Here is a 19,656-nt window from a genome sequence, read left to right on the forward strand (position 1 = left end):
GTGGCTGTGTGGTAAGAAGCTTGTTTCCCAACTACATGGTTCCGGGTTCAGTCCCACTGTATGGCACCTTGGGCAAATGTCTTTCACTATAGCCTCAGACTGACCAAAGCCTTGTGAGTGGAATGGTTCCATGTGTACTAAGACCATTTTTCTGTCAACGTTTTTAATACATTTTGTGTGTCTTTTTCTTTATAGGATTCCAGCAGCATTTCCCTTGCACTGATTGGATCAAAGGTGCTGAAGGATCAAATCTGAAGAGTTCCCCAAATTCCCTCAAGTCCACAATTTCCTTATTTACCAGTGAAAATGTCAAAGGGCAGCAGTTGATATTTACCCGGATGATGCTTCTTTTGAAGTCAAAAGAGAAAAGTCTACACCTGCCCTTAACCACTCCTTACAATCCATTGCATAAGTGTCAAGAGGGGAGGCGGAGGAGAAAGTCCATAACTGGTGCAATATAGTAGGGTATTAGAAGTACCCCACTATATTTTACTATAACATTTAATATACTGTGAAATGCAGTTTCGGATTTAACTTAAATCAACTTAGTTGTGATTAAGTTCAAAGAAAGTTTTAGATGTTTGTATTAGGCATTTCCCATTTTTATCCTTCACTTCCTTATATCAGCCATATTTTGTGCAGCTTGTCTCCCAAAACAAGTGTTAAGTACAGACAAACATGTGGTCTTCTTGTGGGGTTTGGGGCGGGGGAAAACATCTGTGGATACTTCACACTACTAACATAATTGTCCTCACACTAAAGTGTTTTTATTTCTCAGTGCAAGAAAGCTTTCACTTGAATACACTGTCTGAATATAATTATTCAATTAATTGTTTATACATCGTTCTATTATTCTATTCTGATGATGTACAAAATATGGAAGCAGATTGTTAACTAATATAGAACAAATATTACTTTTATGAGCAATATTTTGAGTCACTTTCTTGTGATGATAATTTGAAAAAGGAACATGAAAAATGTTCGCAATCTTCCCTTCCTTGGAAGAGCAATGTATATGGAGAAATTTAATTTTTTTTTTCAATTTTTATGGAATTCAAATGATGTCTGTTATATTGAACACATACAAATGATGTCTGTTATATTGAACACATGTTCAATAAAACTAATACTGCTTGTTACATTCTATTGGACACATACAAACAAATCAATCATTTTGACTAATTGCTTTAAAATTTCTTCACAAATTTCACACAATTCCAAATTTAAAAGAATTATTTTAAATTTCATTCTCTATCTTCATATTTGTTTTAATTCTTCACTGCCTACATGTCTAAATTAATTCTACCACATGGTTACCTCACAACCATGTCCACCTCAAAGTCAATCCTTTATTAAGTTGACAACATGTTCAATTTATGAGCGTGTTTACCACATATTCCATTCCTTGACCACATGGTCAATCCATGAAGATATTATTTTAGTTGGAAACCACTTCATTTAGTGCCACAACTATTCTAACCACATCTTTTAAAACACAACCAAGATACACAGAAGGCTGTTGTGTTGTTTTGGTGGAATGGTGGTGGTGGTGGTGGGGTGAAATGTTGCTTTCATAAAGTCATGATGCATTGCTCCAGTAATGTGTTGATGGTGGTGGTGGTGGTGGTGGTGGTGGTGATGCTAATGAATGATCAGGGTGTAGTGGTAGTGATGGTGGTGATGATGGTTGTAAAAGTCAATTATCTGATGCTGAAATAAGAGGACAACTAACAAGTTGGGCAGAGAAGGTTTAGTGCATTGTTGTGTGATGCACAGACCTGTAGTTTAAAGGACAATGGGTGGATTTGATCAAGTTTCCCACTGTGATTCATAATGATGATGATGATGATGACATTCATGATATATAAATTTGTTGACTGTACACTGATAGATAATCACGCTTTCGGAGATAACAGAGGTCAGTTCTGTTGACCCAAAATTTATATAAGGGCCAATTCTGTTGACAATATACCTATATAAAGGCCTGTTATGTTGACTATAGAGAGAGGGACCTATTATTCTGACTATAAACAGAAGCCATCATGTAAACCAGACAGGTAAATGGGCTCAGTTCAGAATGTTGGTAAACTTTTCTCTTCTTTTTCCCAAACATAATCTGTTAGTCCTGAGGTACTCAAAAACTTTCACAGGTACTCTATGAGAACCACCCATATGTACTTTACACACTGCACTATAGAGCTTTGTTACACTCTGGTACTATACACACTTTGATCTATACTACACATTCGACTGTATCTCCTGGGACTGTGAAAATCCTGACAGTCGGTACTTGTGTACCATTTCCAGTTCGGCATCACACCTTCTTCCATCAACCTCGGTGCTCTTTGGAACATCAATCGATTCTTCAGTTCCACACAGGCTTTCCTTCATATTTCTACGAGGCATGTGGACAAATCTTATATTCTTTCGGTTGCAATGTTGGCACCATGTATTCTTCTTGCCCACAGATGCTTACCATAACCAGGTACCATACCTACAGTGTACCACAACCTATGTGACAATTTCATACTATGCACATCTTTATAGCACTTCAAGCTTTCCATAGCTTAAAGTGAATTATTGTGTTATTCAGTAAATTATGTCACAGCTACTCTTCCATTGTTTTACTATTCTTCAAGTTCTGTTCTTCTGCCTCTTCACAATCGCAGACCAAACCAGACATTCTTTCTCATTTCAATACTTTCCTGGCCATTACTGTTGTTGTTGTTGTTTTTGCTGTTGCTACTATTTACAACAACAACAACAAAGTTTGGATGTGTTTCTGAACCAATGAGTTCTCACCCTCATTTCTGCTACAATGATGACAATGGTGATGATGATGACTAACGACCGGACAATGATAATAGTGGAGGTGGCGGCGGCATGATGGCGGTGGGGTCGGTGGTTTCAATGATCAGACTGTTGCAATAATGTTAAATGTGACAACAGAAAAACCATAAAAATATGAATAATTACAATAACTGAATTATCAGTTATAACAATGGTGGTGGTGGTGGTGGTGGTGGTGGTTACGATGACAATGGTGATGATGATGTTGATGATTCATTATGTCTCGTACATTAAACGACAGTAATAGAACTGGTTGAAACAGGGTTGGTGTGTGTGTGTGTGTGGGCACGCTTCATCATGATCCTTGCACACAAAACTACAAGGTTGCGAAACACTCACCAGTTATACTATACTCCTGCTGCTTACAAGGAGGGGTTGTACTTCATCCTGGTACCTATTTAAGCCTGAATGGAACCAATAACAGAATAAGATATCACTATGACAAAATCTTTGGATCAATGATCAAATTCATTTCCAGTTAAAGACAATGGATCTGAGACTGGTAAAACAGATGACCACAACTGACCATTCCTGTAAAATAATCTTTGGAAATGTATCAGTGACTTCCCTGTGGTCATCCTAATTCATTCAGTCAATGTCTCTTATTAGCCAGTGGTCAAATCAAGAATTGGATGTCTTTTAAACAAAATTGTCCAAGCACTATTATCATTATGTGATGGTCAGAGCTGGCAAAATTCTTAGCAGCATTTCGTCCACCTTTACGTCCTGAGTTCAAATTCTGCTGGAGTTGACTTTGCCTTTCATAATTTGCCTGTCGATAAATTAAGTACCAGGGAAACACTGGGGTGTATGTAATCGACTGGTCCCTTCCCCACCAAATTTCAGGCCTTGTGCCTTTAATAGAAAGGATTATTTAATGGTCAGACCATTAGACAAAGAATCTTCACACCTCTACTTTTTATTTTATTTATTGTATAACAGACAGATATATCATCACACTGTCTGTACACACACACACACACACACACACACACACACACACACACACACACACACACACACACACACACACACAGCTGACATCTATACCATACCTTCTATAAATATGTAAAAAATACCTTCGTCACACACTACCATACATATATAACAGACATCTCTATCACTCAAACCTTTTGGCCACGTCCACCTTGGTCATCCAACATTTCTCTAAAAATGTTAATCCATTCCTTGCTCAGTATTATGATTTACCAACCAAACTTTCAATCACTTCAACTACAGACTGACCAGACTGACCACTTCAACAACAACAAACAAAACTATATACCCAACACTAAGTGACCGGTCACACACATCACTGACTGACCAATATCAATATCAAACATTGACTGACCAGTATGTTATCCATAATTCACTGGCCAGTAAACATCAAACGTTCATTGGCCAAGGAACATCAAACTGACCGGTATTTATTCTGCCATTCCAGCCAATTTTCTATGTCACCTGCAATAAAAGTTATATTCAATCAGTTCTGTTGTTGTCGTTACTTGTTTCCTCCTCCTTCTCATCATCATCTTCATCCTCCTCCTCCTCCTCATCATCATTATCGTCATCGTCATCATCATCGATGTGACATTAGCCACAATGTCCACAAGGGTCAAACAGGTTAAATATTTTGGCAGAGACGCCAGAAGGGACACCCAGGAAGTGTTTACTGTGTAGTGGAGATGCCAGTGAGGGCAGTTGAGGATGTAGTCAAGAGTGGTTGTAGTGTCGCTGGTAACACAATAAATGTTCTCCCTCCATTGAAAACAGATGAAATGTGTTTAATGAGGGTGGACAGTGGTCAGTTATAATGTTAATGAAGTAAAACAATAGTTTTTTTTGGGTTTTAGCTCATGTATTATATAGAAATTCCAAGGCTTTGGTCGGCTCAAGGCTATAGTAGAAGACACAAGCCCAGGGTGCCACACACTGGGACTGAACCCAGAACCATGTGGTTGAAAAGCAAACTTCCTACCACACAGCCATATCTGTGCCATATGTGTGTGTGTGTGTGTACATTTGTGCGCACAATGATCACCTTTCCTTGTAATTATGGCAGAATATTCAAAATATCTGTGTGTGTGCATTTATTATATATATATATATATATATATATATATATATATATATACATATTACACACACACACACACACACAATTTCATACAGACTTTTACAATTTACAATGTATTGGAAAATGGCCATTTCTGAAGAAGCAACTCAGACTTGTCACTCATAAATAAGCATTAAAACCAGAAAGAAAGAAAAAAAAAAAAAAGCTAATATTCTATTTGTGATATGACAAAGGTTAAGCAGATCTAATGTCGCCAAGGTTATAATATATCTGCTGCACCAAAATTAAAATCCTTGTTGCGAACCAGTAATTTCATCTCCTACAGGCAATAACAGATTTCAATCAATCATAGAATTGTTTGGTTTAAAAGAACACAAACAGACATCTTCGCCAACGTCTTTTGCATTCGTAAAACTGTAATCAATTCTGAGTTTTTGAAGATACACAGAAGAACTGAAGATTGAAAACTGCTTGAGGAATCTGTAGCTTGGAACATTTACTTCTGTGATAATCATTGCCAATCTATTTAAGGTCACTGACCTCCTCACAACTTCAATATGGATAGTTTTGAAAATAAGAAGCACTTTTTTTTGTCTTGAAATTATTGCTTTGTCGGAATTTATTATTCTCTTTAATTCGGTTAATGGTAAAATGATGTGATAGAATTTAACCCTTCAGCATTCACATTACTCTGTCAAGTGTTATGCTTGTTTATTCATTGTTTTGAATTAATCATGAATTATTTTGTTGTTTTGAGGCTTCAGTGATGTGATTGTTACCTTTGATGGTTTTAATTCCCATGCTGGCCACTTGATACGATCGGTATTTTAAATACGGATCTTATCCTTATTTAGATAAATTATATATATATATATATATATATATATATATATATATATATATATATATATATATATATATATATATATATATATATATATATATACACACACAATATAACAGATGGATAGTGGTTCACTCACTACAGCTGTTTTAGACTTTTTTTTTTTTTGGTGAATAGAGTGATTACATCATGTGGAATAAACTGTTTCCATCAGGTGAATATATGCATGAATTAAACATTTAAAAAAGACATTCCACTGAATCCCAGTATGTGCCATTTCATGATTCCCTGGTGAACTTTGGCCAGACAATGATTCTCAGATTAAATTCAAGTCCAACTCCAAAAATACTCTTTACTTCCACATAATTATCTTTTCTCTGCCATGAGTGTTGGACAAGGCTAAAAATAAGAAAAAAATAAAAATAAAAAATTGATTTTATTAAACCCTACAATTTGTCTATCACTTTCACTAACAGACTATATATTTTATCACATTTCCATTAACAACACAGCTGCCAAGTAACTTTGAAAAATATCATTTTCTTCCACATTAAACGATGTGCTTTATTGAGCAAGATGAGAGACAAAAGGCTTCTGTGTGTTGTTGATTATAGTTACATATTCGCCCAGATCCGATTCACAATTATAATCATCCTCAACTGTGTATATTATTACTATTTCTGATTCAGTCTATAAATCACTGGTTTTGAATGGCCACCACTGTCAGGACAGACAGTTCATGATGAATTAACTTGTTGTTTTTCACAGGACAACAGCTGTTTGATTATGTCATTACTATTTGTGATTAGGTTGTTAATAAGTTGAAATATAACCCAGGATCGAACTTGGTTTTATATTAGATTGAAATTTGATATTATAATGGTTTGTCATAAGCATGAAATCATTTTATATAAACATTTTAAAACATGGAGAATGTAATTATTATTACTAAATCATCAAGCTTGCAGAACTTAGCATGCCAGACAAAATGCTCAGCAGCGTTTCATCCATCTTGGCATTCTCAGTTCAAATTCCGACAAGGCCAACTTTGTCTTTCATTTTGGGGTCAATGAAATTGGTGCCAGTCAAACAATGAGGTTGAAGTAATCGACTAGCCCCTTAAATCTGGGTAGATTTAATGACTCAACCCCCTCCGGCTTAAATTGCTGAACTGGTATCTGTTATGTCTCAAGCTACTGCTATCTAGCACCTTCGGATGATCTCTACTCAACAGTCAGTCTACTGTCAGTCCACTCCTACCATGGTCAGACTACCTCTATTTATATGTCTTGGTTGAGCCTACTTCTTCGCTTGGGGGGGGGGGGGGGTCGACACAACAGTATCAACATTTGAAACAATTATAATCTCGTTCTTCAGTAAGATAATCATCCATACTAAGTGTTTGGGAATCTGAGATTGTTGTTTCTGAAACTAGAAAAATACTTGAAAGATTGTAAAGTGATAGCACAGTTTTTTTTAATACATTAAAGTGCTGGAAAATTTAACCAGAGTTGCCATGTGAACACAAATACTAACTGCATAATCATAGTTGTTAGACTCCACCTTACTTTCTAGGAGATACAGCAAACATACAAAATGACCTTTTCTAGGAGTAAAAGCTGCAAATTGTTACATTATTTACACATTAAGACTAGTAGACATGCTGAAGAATTTTTGTATAGATTTTCTCCATTTCAAGATACAGAGAGAGAGAGAGAGAGAGGTGGGGGTGGAATCCTGCATTTAAATTATTCAAAGTAACATCATTAAATATTAATTCTTTATAAGTTTGGGATAAAGCTAGCAATTTTAAGGGAGTGAGTAAAATTGACTACTTCAATTCCTGATTTATCGACTTTGAAAGGATAAAAGGCAAAGTCGACCTCAAGGGAGTTTGAACTCAGAATGCAAAGAGCTGGAAGAAATGTTGTTAAATATTTTATCTGACCTGTTAATGATTCTACCAGAGCGCTACCTTGCAATTAGATATAAATTGATGTCTCGTTTACAATCTGGGGGAGTTGGCTTTTACTCTGAAATCCCCTAAAATCCGAAAATTAAGAACACAACTGTCTCCAAGGGTTCTGGATAAAGGATTGTGTACCTGCAGTAATTTCACAACATCGCACAAATGTTTGAACATAATTTATTGTGCTGTATTTGTATGAAACGATGTCCATGCATTACAATCAATATATATTGAAGTAGTATGGTAGAAACAGCATAATATGGCATACAAGTAAAATGCCTATTCAAAGTTTAACACTTGGGCTGTTTTTAATATATTACACAAGTTCTGTGCCATGTCTTCTTCTTCTTCAATATCCTCTATTGAATATGCAGCCGTTAAAACAGCTAGAGAGAGAAATTTGACACTGGGTCCAAGACACTCTGAATTTGGTGCGTTTATTGACTGTTTTTATAGGCTGGGCTCACGGTAAGTTCCAGATGGGCTGAAAAACTATCATGTGAACAATAGCCATTCATTGGACAAGATCTCAGTTACGCATATAATCAAACTGTGATTAAATTGTGATTTGAAATTCGTATGTGGCAAAACGGGAGTTCAAATCCAATGCTACAAGGGAACATCCGTGTCGTTGCTTAACCCGCTAGAAATAGCAGTCAAATATCCGTCAAGTCGTATTCTACCATACTCTAGAAATGTAGTTCTCTATATTCTGTTTATGAAAACTTGTGAAATGGCTCTAGCTGGGTTGCCTTTGACGGAGCTAACCAACCACAAGATCAAACACGGTATAGGCTTTTACCATTTTACGTTTGGTCATTTGGGTACTTTTTATCAGGGACCATAAGGGATTCCCTCGTTTGGTCTATGCTGGATTCTGTTTTTAATACAGATCACTTTTATTAAGTTTTCCATTAAAGAGAATTTCTTCATATTAAAGTATTTAAAAATGAAATCAAACTAAATCGATGGTCCAATAGTGTAGTTGTCCTAATTATGGAAATAATTATTATATTTAATATTAAAATTATAATATTTCACTAATTTAAAAAATCGATCGAACATTTTACGCATTTAGACAGTGTCACGTGACAAGGAGCCTAGCAGCAGGTATAAAAAGGGGAATTTGACAAGACAGTCAGTCGGACGCTGACACTCGTTGATGCTGCATCGAAGAGGCCAGGGAATAGAAGAAAGAAGACATGCACCCAACACCAGAGCTGAAGACACCTCCGAAAGGGGGGGGGGGCACGTCAAAACGGTAGAGGAGTAGGGGCCGAAACCGGACGTGGTTCCTCCTGATGATGTCTTGAGCTGGTAGCAGACCACAAAACATGGTTGAAATTCCAATATTAAAATTATAATATTTCACTAATTTAAAAAAATCGATCGAACATTTTACGCATTATCGATTATTAAACGTTTAACTAGCGTGTAGTTTGGCTGACTGTCTGCTATCTTAAATGTCCAACATTTAAAAGATCGCAGAAATAAAGAGTTCAAATAACGAGCATTTGTCGTGTGTGTGTGTGTGTGCGCGTGCGTACGTGTGTGTGTGTGTGCGTGTACGTGGACGTGTAAAAAGGCCGTTGTTTAATTCTGAAACTTTCCTTCCATTGTATGTTTCAGATATTTCTCTTCCAATTTACAGATTTTTCTTACATTAAATTAAAATTAATCAATAAAAGAAATGTCTAACTTTATTATCACAGAATCACAGACTTTGAGGAAAGGACAGAATTGATCGAATTGACTACAAGTTCTTAATAGGTGGTTTATTTTTCAGAAATAAGAAGTAGTCGATCTATAAGATCGCCAGAGAGCAACCAAAATGTCTTGAAGGCGATGTATTCGGAGACAAAATTCATGTGGAGTTTAGCGGTGGCCTTTAATGTTCTGAGTTCAAATCCCGCTGAGGTCAACGTTACTTTTTTGTTCTTCCGTAGTCGATAAAATAAAATACCAATGATGTACTGGATCGATTTAATATTCCTATAAAGCATTGTAAATGTGAATGGAATTATTATAATAGAATAGACGTGATATTGATTAACCAATGTTTGTTTCGTGAAGACCATTTTATTAACAGACTTTTCCAGTGTTGAGTCAGACATGAAAGCTAATTATGTGATCCCCAAATATAATCAATGTTGCCTTATGCTCCTAGAAAAACCCAAAGTCTCAAAGTAAGGAAAATGACTTCCCGTTCATCAATATTAAACCATTTTCATCCTTTCCGGGTCGATAAATTAAGTACCAGTTGAACACTGGGGTCGATATAATCAACTGAGCCCCCACTTCTGAAATTGCTGGCCTTGTGCCAAAATTTGAAACTGATCTTAAATTCTTTTCAGCCTTTTCGCTTCTCTTTCCTTAAATTTCCAACTTTAAAAAAATCTACCATGAATTTCTGTTTTTATTTTATTTTCTTCTTCAATCAAGGCGAATGAAGACAAGATAACCAGCAGAATATTTATAGTTCCTCGTTTTACTTTCGGCAGAAGACTTGCTTCTCTATCGACATTTCTATGGCCTTCAGTTATTGCAAACATTCCTTGATTTTCGTTTTATTTTTTATTTTAGACAAAAATTTATTTATTTATTTAAAGCAAAACAAAAATAGTTGGAGATTATCCTGTTGGGAATATATTAGGAAAAATAATTTGGTTAATTGCTCAATTTGTGAATTAACAAGATTAATTGTTTGGTCAATGACATTATATCAAACGTTGCTAAAATTTCGGAACCAATAGATTGTATTCAAAGTTTTGGCAACAAAATAATATATTTTTGAAAAATAAAAAAAAATGAATAAAAAGTGCTGGTAACAATAAAAAAGAAAAACTGCTTAATTTATGAGAGACAAAAGAAGAAAAATAGGGGTGGAAAAAAGGACCCGGTTTTTCAAGAAATGTACGGAAATAGACGGAAATGTACGAGCATTTCTGTTGTCTGGTAAATCGATGATTGTTCAAAACAGACGGACTGTGGACACAATTAATTGGTAATTATATTGATATTATTGATATTTATCTGCTCTATTTTATTGATACAGTTTTATAACACTGGTATTTGCAATCTTTAATCATTTTCTAACACACAAAAGACCAAAATAGTTTTTATTCGTCCAAAATAAATTTGTAATAATGTCGCCAAAGCAGGTTTCTTAAACGTTGCCAATTTTTACGTATTTAAACACATAAACTGTGTCAGTTATTAAACTGGAGGATTTTTTTCATTGTCGCTTAGTCCCAGGACATTTTTGTTTCGGTAAATTTATGATTAAAGACCTTCCAACCGTACCATCTTCCATTTATTCAGACACGGTGTACCTAGGACTACAATATTTAATGTATTATATAGGACAATACTTAGTAATACATATTGTATCCATTATAGGTTTTTTATCGTTTTTATTTATTGCCTCTAGGCTTGGCTAGGCATCGGCATGGCTGTGTTGTAAGAAGTTTGTTTCCCAAAAACATGATTCCGGGTTCAGTCCCACTGCGTGGCACCTTGGGCAAGTGTCTTCTACTATAGCCTTAGGCCAATCAAAGCCATCTGGGTGGATTTGGTAGACAGAGACTGAAAGAAGCCTGTCATATATACGTATACACACACATACACATATAAATAAATGTGTGTGTTTCTGTCTGTTTGTCTCCCATCACTGCTTGACGGCTGGTATTGATGTGATTATGTCCCAGTAACTTAGCAGTTCTGCAAAAGAGACCGATATAATAAAGCATCAGGCTTAAAACTTAAATAAGTGCTGGGGGTCAATTTGTTTGACTAAAATTCTTCATGGCTGCAGTCTGACTGAAACAAACAATAAAAAATAAAAGAACTATTACAATAATTCTTACTTCTCTGAACTAACAAGCTGTGGTTTCTCATGGCACCAAATGTATAGAAATAACTATAGAATATCTTCTTCCCCATCTCCTGTTTTATTATCTAAACCAGGAAAGATTGAATGCTTCCATTTTTCATAGAAATGGCTCCAATGTTAGGAGAATCAAGTTTTCATTTCAGAATGTTCTTTAGAAGAAACCTGTTGATGAATATAGCTGATACATCATTAGATTCTATTGTTAGCTGACAATAAATTCTGATTTTGCAAAAAATGCAAGGAGGTGTTAACAACATAATCTATTGGTGGCATTCTAATGCTGTAAGTTAAATAAAGCACAATCATGGATAGATTTAAATCCGTCCAGTGACACACTGTTTAATTTACTGACAGAATGGGTGGGAGGTTGGAAGACACGACACGAGAAGTTATGTAGTTTATCAGGTCAAAATCATATATGGCAGCATAAATATATTATATTCTAAAGCCACCATTAAGCATTACATTATCAAAGATCTCATTTAAAGATATTTATTATAAATCCATTTCAACGAACTCATAATTATACCAAATCTAGCAGGTCACGCATGTTCTGTGAACAATAACAATATATGTTTATTAAAACATCAAACGGGGAAACTAATGAAAATGAATGATTACAGGACAATCAGAAATGTTGATTTAATGAAATTTGGGATTAGAATTAATATTAATTTTACACTATTAATATAACTTGTAGTATATTGTGTGTGTGTGTTTGGTTTAGCTCTTTAGCATTCAGATCACTCTGTCAAATGCACATTCATTAATATTGTTTTAAATTAAGCATGCATTGTTTTTTAGTTTTCAGATTTTGATGATGTGATGGTTTGCATTTATAATGACATTGTAGGGTAGATGGAGAAGCCAGATCTGGCTGGTTTGAACATAAAACAAGTAGAATATTTGGGCCAGATATGGTCGGTTTAAAGTCTAAAGGATTAATTCACCATATTGCAACCTCAGCTGGTGAAAATCAGATAGTGAAGTACTTCTGTTTATTGCATAAACTTGGAATAGAGATCTTCTGCAGCTATTTTTGTTACCAGAAACTATTCCATTTGTAGTTTCTGGAAAGAGAACATTTGTAAATAAGAACAAAATTGGAGAGAGGGATAGACTGCAAGGAATTACATTATCCTTGAAATCTAAATTCTTTACTTATGTAAACTATCTTCATTTCATGTCACAAGATAAGTTCATATATACATGTGTATGTAGAGGGCTTCTTTTCACAGTTTACCAGTAGCTATCTTGAGTAAGTTTGGCTTCTTGCAAAATCTTATAAATGTAGTTACACACAACACACATATAACACACATTGCTAGTATAAACACATACATATGCTTGTATACACTCTATTGTGTGCATTAACAAACACACGCACACAAATATATACGCACATCTGTGTAGGTATACACATTACTCTACATACACACAAGTACACACATTATTTATAAATACAATTGTTCTTTTGCTAAACATGCCCATAGTTGAATTCAAACCACATACACAAACACATCATTATTAAATCTGTAATAAGTGGACTCTGAAATATGGCAAGCAGAAATAGCTGGGTAATAATAAGTATATTTTACAAGAGAACTTTAAGAATTTAATAAAAATATATTTAATGTAAGGCAAATATTTCAATAAATTTAACAGCATGATGGCAATAATTCTCACATCTCTAGGGCCTTTCAACAGAAACTACTGTACCTATCCAGAAATGACCAAATTCCATTTCTATAGAATGTGAAATGGTTGAACAGTTTTAGAGACTAAGAATGTTGTGTGGAGAGTAGTAGCAGAGAGTAAGAGAGAAATGTGAAGTGACTAAACATAAGAATTATTGTATCTCAGTGGAAATAGATGTGGAAATACTGCCCATGTAAAATGGAAGAGTGTTTCAACCATGATAGCGCCAGTTTAAAGGTTTCAAGTTCAAATTCACTGCAAACATTTTCTTACATATCTGGGTAAGGTACTAAATTCTACAGGCTTCAGTTCATCGACAGGTTTCATATACTTGTGCATATACATACAAGAATTCACACACACACACTTATATATACACATGCTCATGTGTGTGTGTGTACGTGTACTAGTGCTGGCATTCCATGGCTCTACTTCTCCCCTCCTCTGAATGAAATGGTGATGTGAGGTTTACTTTCCTTACCAACATTCTGACCAATCTTATTGCGCTTTTGAAGATCAGTGGAATAATAAAAGTTCCTTACTTGAGTTGATAAGAGAAACGGCATCTGACGACAAGAAGCTGAGATATGTTGCTGTCCAGCTAGTATGGAAAGCAAAAAAAAAATGTTTGAATGTGTGTGTGTGTGTGTATGTATGTATGTATGTATGTATGTGTGCATGTATGTATGTGTGCATGCATGTGTGTATGTATGGTTTTGCATTTATTAAACTGGATCCACCATTTGACAGCTAAGTTGTATGCGTATACAATATCTGCATATGAAGCTCAGGGTGGAGTTGTCAACATCCCGGCCATATGCACACACACACACACACACGCACACACACACACACAATTAAAGCTAATAAGGAGATGGCAGTTGTCAATGTTATATGTTTATATCTTTAACCCATTCTCTGCACCACCCTCCTAACGATGGAAGTCGTGGTGGGGTCGTAATGGCAATAGTACAAGTGGTGATGACAAAGCAAACAAACAGAATCTAAACCAGTTGGTCTTATATAGATTCAATTTTACAAACCAAATTGAGGATGGTTTAGAGGGGGAGCGAAGGAGGAAAGTACCTCTCCACTACTTCTATAACCCACCCCAGCACCATGTGACTGTGTGGTAGTTTGTCCCAAATTAAACCAATCAGTTTTTAAGATAGCATTACACAGTTGTCAGTTTGTCTTCTCCTTTGAGTGTCTAGCCTGTCTGTCTGTGTGTCAGTTTGCCCGCCGCCGACCAACATTAACACTGCTTATATTTAACTAATCTAATTATACAGATATTTCTTCCTTCATAGCCCTCCTACTCCGCCCCTCCCTCATCATACTGATCCTGGTTTTTGGCAGCATTTCGACTTCTTCAACACTTTGGTCTCTTAATGGATTTGTAAATAGCCATTTGTTTGATGCATACGCATACACAAATACAAACATAAACAACATTCGAGTTGAGACACACACACACACACACTCATATAGACTTGTTTAACATGAACACATGTATATATACAAGTTGTTATGCACACGCACACACACACACACATACACACATTCATTGACAGTCTCTTATATAAACAGAAGTACATGTGTGTGCATATACATCTGCACACACATTCACTTACATCTACATGTACACACACACACATACAGTCATTGATATTTATTTATATATGAATGTAGGCATTCATATACAAATGCACAGAAACACTCACTGAACAGTGTGTGTGTAAATATATATACATACATGCACACACGTGTTTGTGTATGTATGTTCATGTTTCCTTATCTTGAAATGGTGCGATAGTTGTAAGCAAATGCTACCATTGTTCAAGTAGTGACATTCATTTGCAATCTTCTGTAAAAACATGTCTGGCCGTTGGATGTTTGTGTTTAAAGAACTAGAGGAAGTGTTACTTCACACAGAAATAGGTAAAGGATAGCTACAGGTAGAGCATCTGGTTGTAGAGATTCTTCCTCAATGAATTTTGTCTGACCCATGCAAGCATGGAAAGGTGGCTGTTAAAACAAAGCTGATGATGGTATTTTCCTGTCCACTTTTTCATGTTTTCTCACTCTACAACAAATCACTTTTGGCACATTTACTTCAACTCAAGAACATAGAATGTCTTTGTTAGGAGTTTTCATGTCTACAGTCATGGAATAGCTGCACAGTTTGACAGCCCCATCTGTAGGATGTTTTTGTGTCACCATTCATTTGGCTGGCCCTTGGCTCACAATGAGCTCAGTTGTCCTTTGACAAGTCATGTTTTTCGTCCTGCAGTATGTCCACAACACCCTCCTCACCTAGCAAGCCAGGTGAGGGTACCCAGTTTAATTGCCAACCATCTGACCAAGAAATAGTAATACTGCGTTATGTGGTACCAGTAGCAAGATTTTCCTGACCTCACAGATACACACACCCACACACACACACACATATATGCACATGTGTGTGTGTATGTTTGTATGTGTATACGTGTGTATATATATGTGTGTACACACACACACACACATTTATATACTCACCAATTAAGATATAAACATTTAACATAACACATCAATACAAGTGCACACATTCTTGTGCAGATTGGGCCATCTTGAAACACAACAACAGCCACTCACACACACACACACATGTATGTGTATATGTATATGTATATGTATGTGTGTGTGTGTGTGTGAGTATATACACCTAAGTATATAAATCATTTTGTTTATATATATTTGTTGTATTTTATGAACATGATGTACGTAAACAGAGAAATAATGATACACAAATGTTATTGTGAGTACACACCCAGGTTTTAAGATAATTACAAGAACATTATAAACTACAAACCAGATTTGGATGGTTTGAGGCTAGGGAACTGACTGTAAAGGCTTCTCAGCCACTAATGTGTATCTGTCGTATGAAAGTGCTCTGCCCTCTCAACAGAGTAAATTGTTAGTATAAAGAGATCAGTTGAACATAAGAACCATTTTAGAACTTAGAGAAAACACCTCTGATGTTATCCATAGTAACATCAGCTTCTTCACCTCTCAAAATACTACAACTACTGCTACTACAACCCAAATCTTCCTAATACACATGTAAGTCAAAGGAAAGGGTATCTTTGTTTCTGTAAGCTGCAAAAAACCCCCCCAGATTTTAATGCATTTTTATTTAAAGTTCTCAACAAAATCCATTAATTGCTGTTGAAATACAAGTATAGATATCCTTTATCTTTTACTTGTTTCAGTCATTAGACTTGCTGGAGCACCACCTTGTAGAATTTTTAGTCAGCACCAGCACTTTTTTTTTTAAAGTCATTATTTATTCTATTGGTATCTTTTGTCAAACCACTAAGTTATGGGGCCATAAATACACTTACACCAATTGTCAAGCAGCAGTGGGGGACAAATACAGAGAAAAAGAGACACACACATACATGTGTGTGCAAGCACACAAACACTGAGTTTGTTTCAGTTTCCATCTATCAAACCCACTCACAAGGCTTTGGTTGACCCAGGGCAATATAGTGGTAGACATTTGCCCAAGGTACTATGGTTGGGAAGCAAACTTCTTAACCACAATTCCATGCCTGTGTTATGATTGGACTAAACTGTTACTGATATTTAGTATTTTCTCCCCAATTAGAAGACTAATAAAGAACATCAGCCTTAGCATGGCACTGCACTGTTATTGAGTGCTTCCACCACTACAACTGCCTGATATAATCCTTATGCTGTTTTGTAAAACAATGGAAATATTTCTTGTTGTGTGGTTCCGCCTACACTGACTGGTGTAGACAAGGTAAGAGGCCAGTGGACCACAGTTTCAAGGTAAACGCAAAGAACAAAGGTCAGAACAGTTGACAAGTTCATTATTTCACACTGATCTTGCTTGATTCCACAACTTGGGAAAAACTCATTTGTTTCAATTGACATTGATCACACACTGGAATGTTGCAGTTATGTGTGTGCACGCACGCGTCTGTGTGCGTGTTTTATTTTATTTTTTTTTAGTGGTTTTATGTTTATTTATGTCTCTTTGAGCATTAGTGTGTATATGTATTTGTATGAATTATCATGTGTGTGTGTGTGTACTCAGATCCGCATATATGCCATTTCAGTATGCACCAGTAGACAATTATTTAAAATATTACAAACTTATATATATTTCATCCTTCAAAACCAAACCATTTTTTGAATTTATATTTATTTACTTTGTTTATTCAACATGTGTGTGTGTTTTCATGTGAAGTCTCTCTCTCTCTCTGACCATAAGTGTTTCTATAGGAAATGAGATCCATCAGTCCCTCCTTTGATGTTGTCTTCCCATCTTTATGTTTCAAGACCGAATAAACCACCTTTATTTTACGTTTTCAAAGTCCATTTTGTAATTCATTTTTGCACTTTGCTGTAACTTATATCTCTCCTGACACGCTACAACCTTCCACCACTTTTCTTGCTTTCTTTCTTTATTCTCTTCTTACATTTACCAATTAATCTTCTAGATTTTTCTTACTTGGTTTTTTTTTTTAATTGTTGTTGTTGTTTATACATGTGTGTATTATCTCAATTTACTGTTTGTATATAGACATTTAATGTTATCTGTTTCCCAGCATTCTCTCAGGTCTGCTTACATCTTCCTACATTTCATGTTTATAAATACGCATACACACACACACACACGTATATGTTAATGTATGTAGTTACATACACACATATAGTATATAGGAATGTGTGTGAATATATTTAAATCCATCTCATGGCTTTATAGGATGTATACATACATCCACACACACAGTCACCTGCATACATTTATAAATTAATTATTATTCATATATACACACCTGCACTCTCAGACAATGTACTGTCCATCTTCAGCAGTAGTAGTAGCAGCAACAGTAGTAGTAGCAGCGGCAGTAGTAATATTAGTGGTGGTAGTGGCTAAAAATTTGTATTTACTTTCTGTTGAAGAAGAAAAATAGAAGACCTCAGTTTTAGAATTAAATCACATGAAGACCAATGTGACAGGCACTTTTAGGGTATTGAATTTGAGAGGTGTTCTATATAACAGCTGATTATTCCCACCCTCTTGCAGTCTTTACTAAATATTTTAATAGTTAGTCTGATCATGGAGCTGAATATATTAAAACTCAACTTGTGTATTTGTGTGGCACTGTGGCACTGTGTCTTTCTCTCATCTCTCTCTCCCTATATATATATATATATATATATATATATATATATATATATATATATACGTGTGTGTGTATGTGTAATATATTTATGTACATATAATTGACTATCTAGCATTGTATATGTATGTGTAAACTAAGCCATATATACCTGATGTAAATTCACAAAGATACTCATGTGTGCACATACACAGTTACAAACATATGTAAACACTTATGCAAGCATATATATAGACCTATAAACACATACATACGCATGCATACAGAAGTGAGAAAAGGTTGAGAAGCAGATATCTGTGAAGCTTCAATAATAAAGCTGAAATTACTTGCAATCATTGAGTTATTTAGAAGAATCAAGTGGTGAAGATAAGAAAGCTGGCTACTTAGTATGCTGTTGGTACTAACCCTTCAGTGATAAAGTGTTGCTTCTTGGCCCAAGGTCAACTATATTACAAAAACATTAGTAGACTGATTAGCAACAGTGGTGCAGTAATGATGTTGGGGTTGGTACATTGTGATATGTATCTTTGGTAGATTGGTGCCCTATCTGGGAAGAGGAGAGAAAGTTCTCTCTCTCACCTGCATAAAGCTTCAGGAGTGAGTGTTAAGTCCTGACCCAATCTATCTCAGCCCCTAGTATTCATGAAAGGGTGACCACTACTTGCTTCAACTGTCACCAAAGTGACTATGTCCTTAATGTGCCTACTACACTTACTGACCCTTTGTATCAAGGAAACAACCGTAATTATTATCAGGTACACTTTAGTCCAATCATTTGTAAAAGTCTTGCACAGTCTGGTTCGAGTATGGCAAGGGCTAGCATGATGTTTCATCTCTGTAGGCTCTACCAGTAATACCAGAGGGTCATTAGTAACTTATAACAGATAATTTAGGAAATTGCAGTCAAACATACAACATGCACACAACCTTTCCATGTGCAGACTGAGACACAGAGAGATGACATGTGCAAATGCAACACCACCTCTGTTCCAAATACCTTTCTCGGACATATTTCTAGTGTGCACATGTGCGCACACACACACACACACACACCTCTTCATAAACATAATTACTTCTCACACACACACACACACCACATATGCACCACATAAACCTGTATGTATCTACTCC

At 35.6% G+C, this 19,656-nt stretch overlaps 1 protein-coding gene and 1 long non-coding RNA gene across 5 annotated transcripts in view; both read left to right on the forward strand.

Annotated features, from left to right (window-relative positions):
- The window catches only part of LOC128250763 (uncharacterized), a 7,437-nt gene extending 3,101 nt beyond the window's left edge, over nt 1-4,336 (forward strand). The window contains exon 2 of the long non-coding RNA XR_008266746.2: nt 196-4,336. This is a non-coding gene — a long non-coding RNA (uncharacterized LOC128250763). The remainder of the gene's footprint in view (nt 1-195) is intronic.
- A 6,244-nt stretch (nt 4,337-10,580) lies between these two features.
- The window catches only part of LOC106869068 (uncharacterized), a 41,518-nt gene continuing 32,442 nt past the window's right edge, over nt 10,581-19,656 (forward strand). For 2 of the 4 annotated variants that reach the window (XR_016238219.1, XM_052976601.1), the window contains exon 1: nt 10,581-10,744. Coding sequence is in view for 1 of the 4 variants with exons in the window: in XM_052976601.1 (XP_052832561.1) it covers nt 10,596-10,744 (149 nt within the window). In the remaining 3 variants the exon portion in view is untranslated. The remainder of the gene's footprint in view (nt 10,745-19,656) is intronic. The other 2 variants (XM_014914587.3, XM_089341135.1) reach the window with 1 other exon arrangement.

Source organism: Octopus bimaculoides, chromosome 24 (genome assembly GCF_046866305.1).
Source record: "Octopus bimaculoides isolate indiv1 chromosome 24, ASM4686630v1, whole genome shotgun sequence".
NCBI classification, from domain to species: Eukaryota; Metazoa; Mollusca; class Cephalopoda; order Octopoda; family Octopodidae; genus Octopus; species Octopus bimaculoides.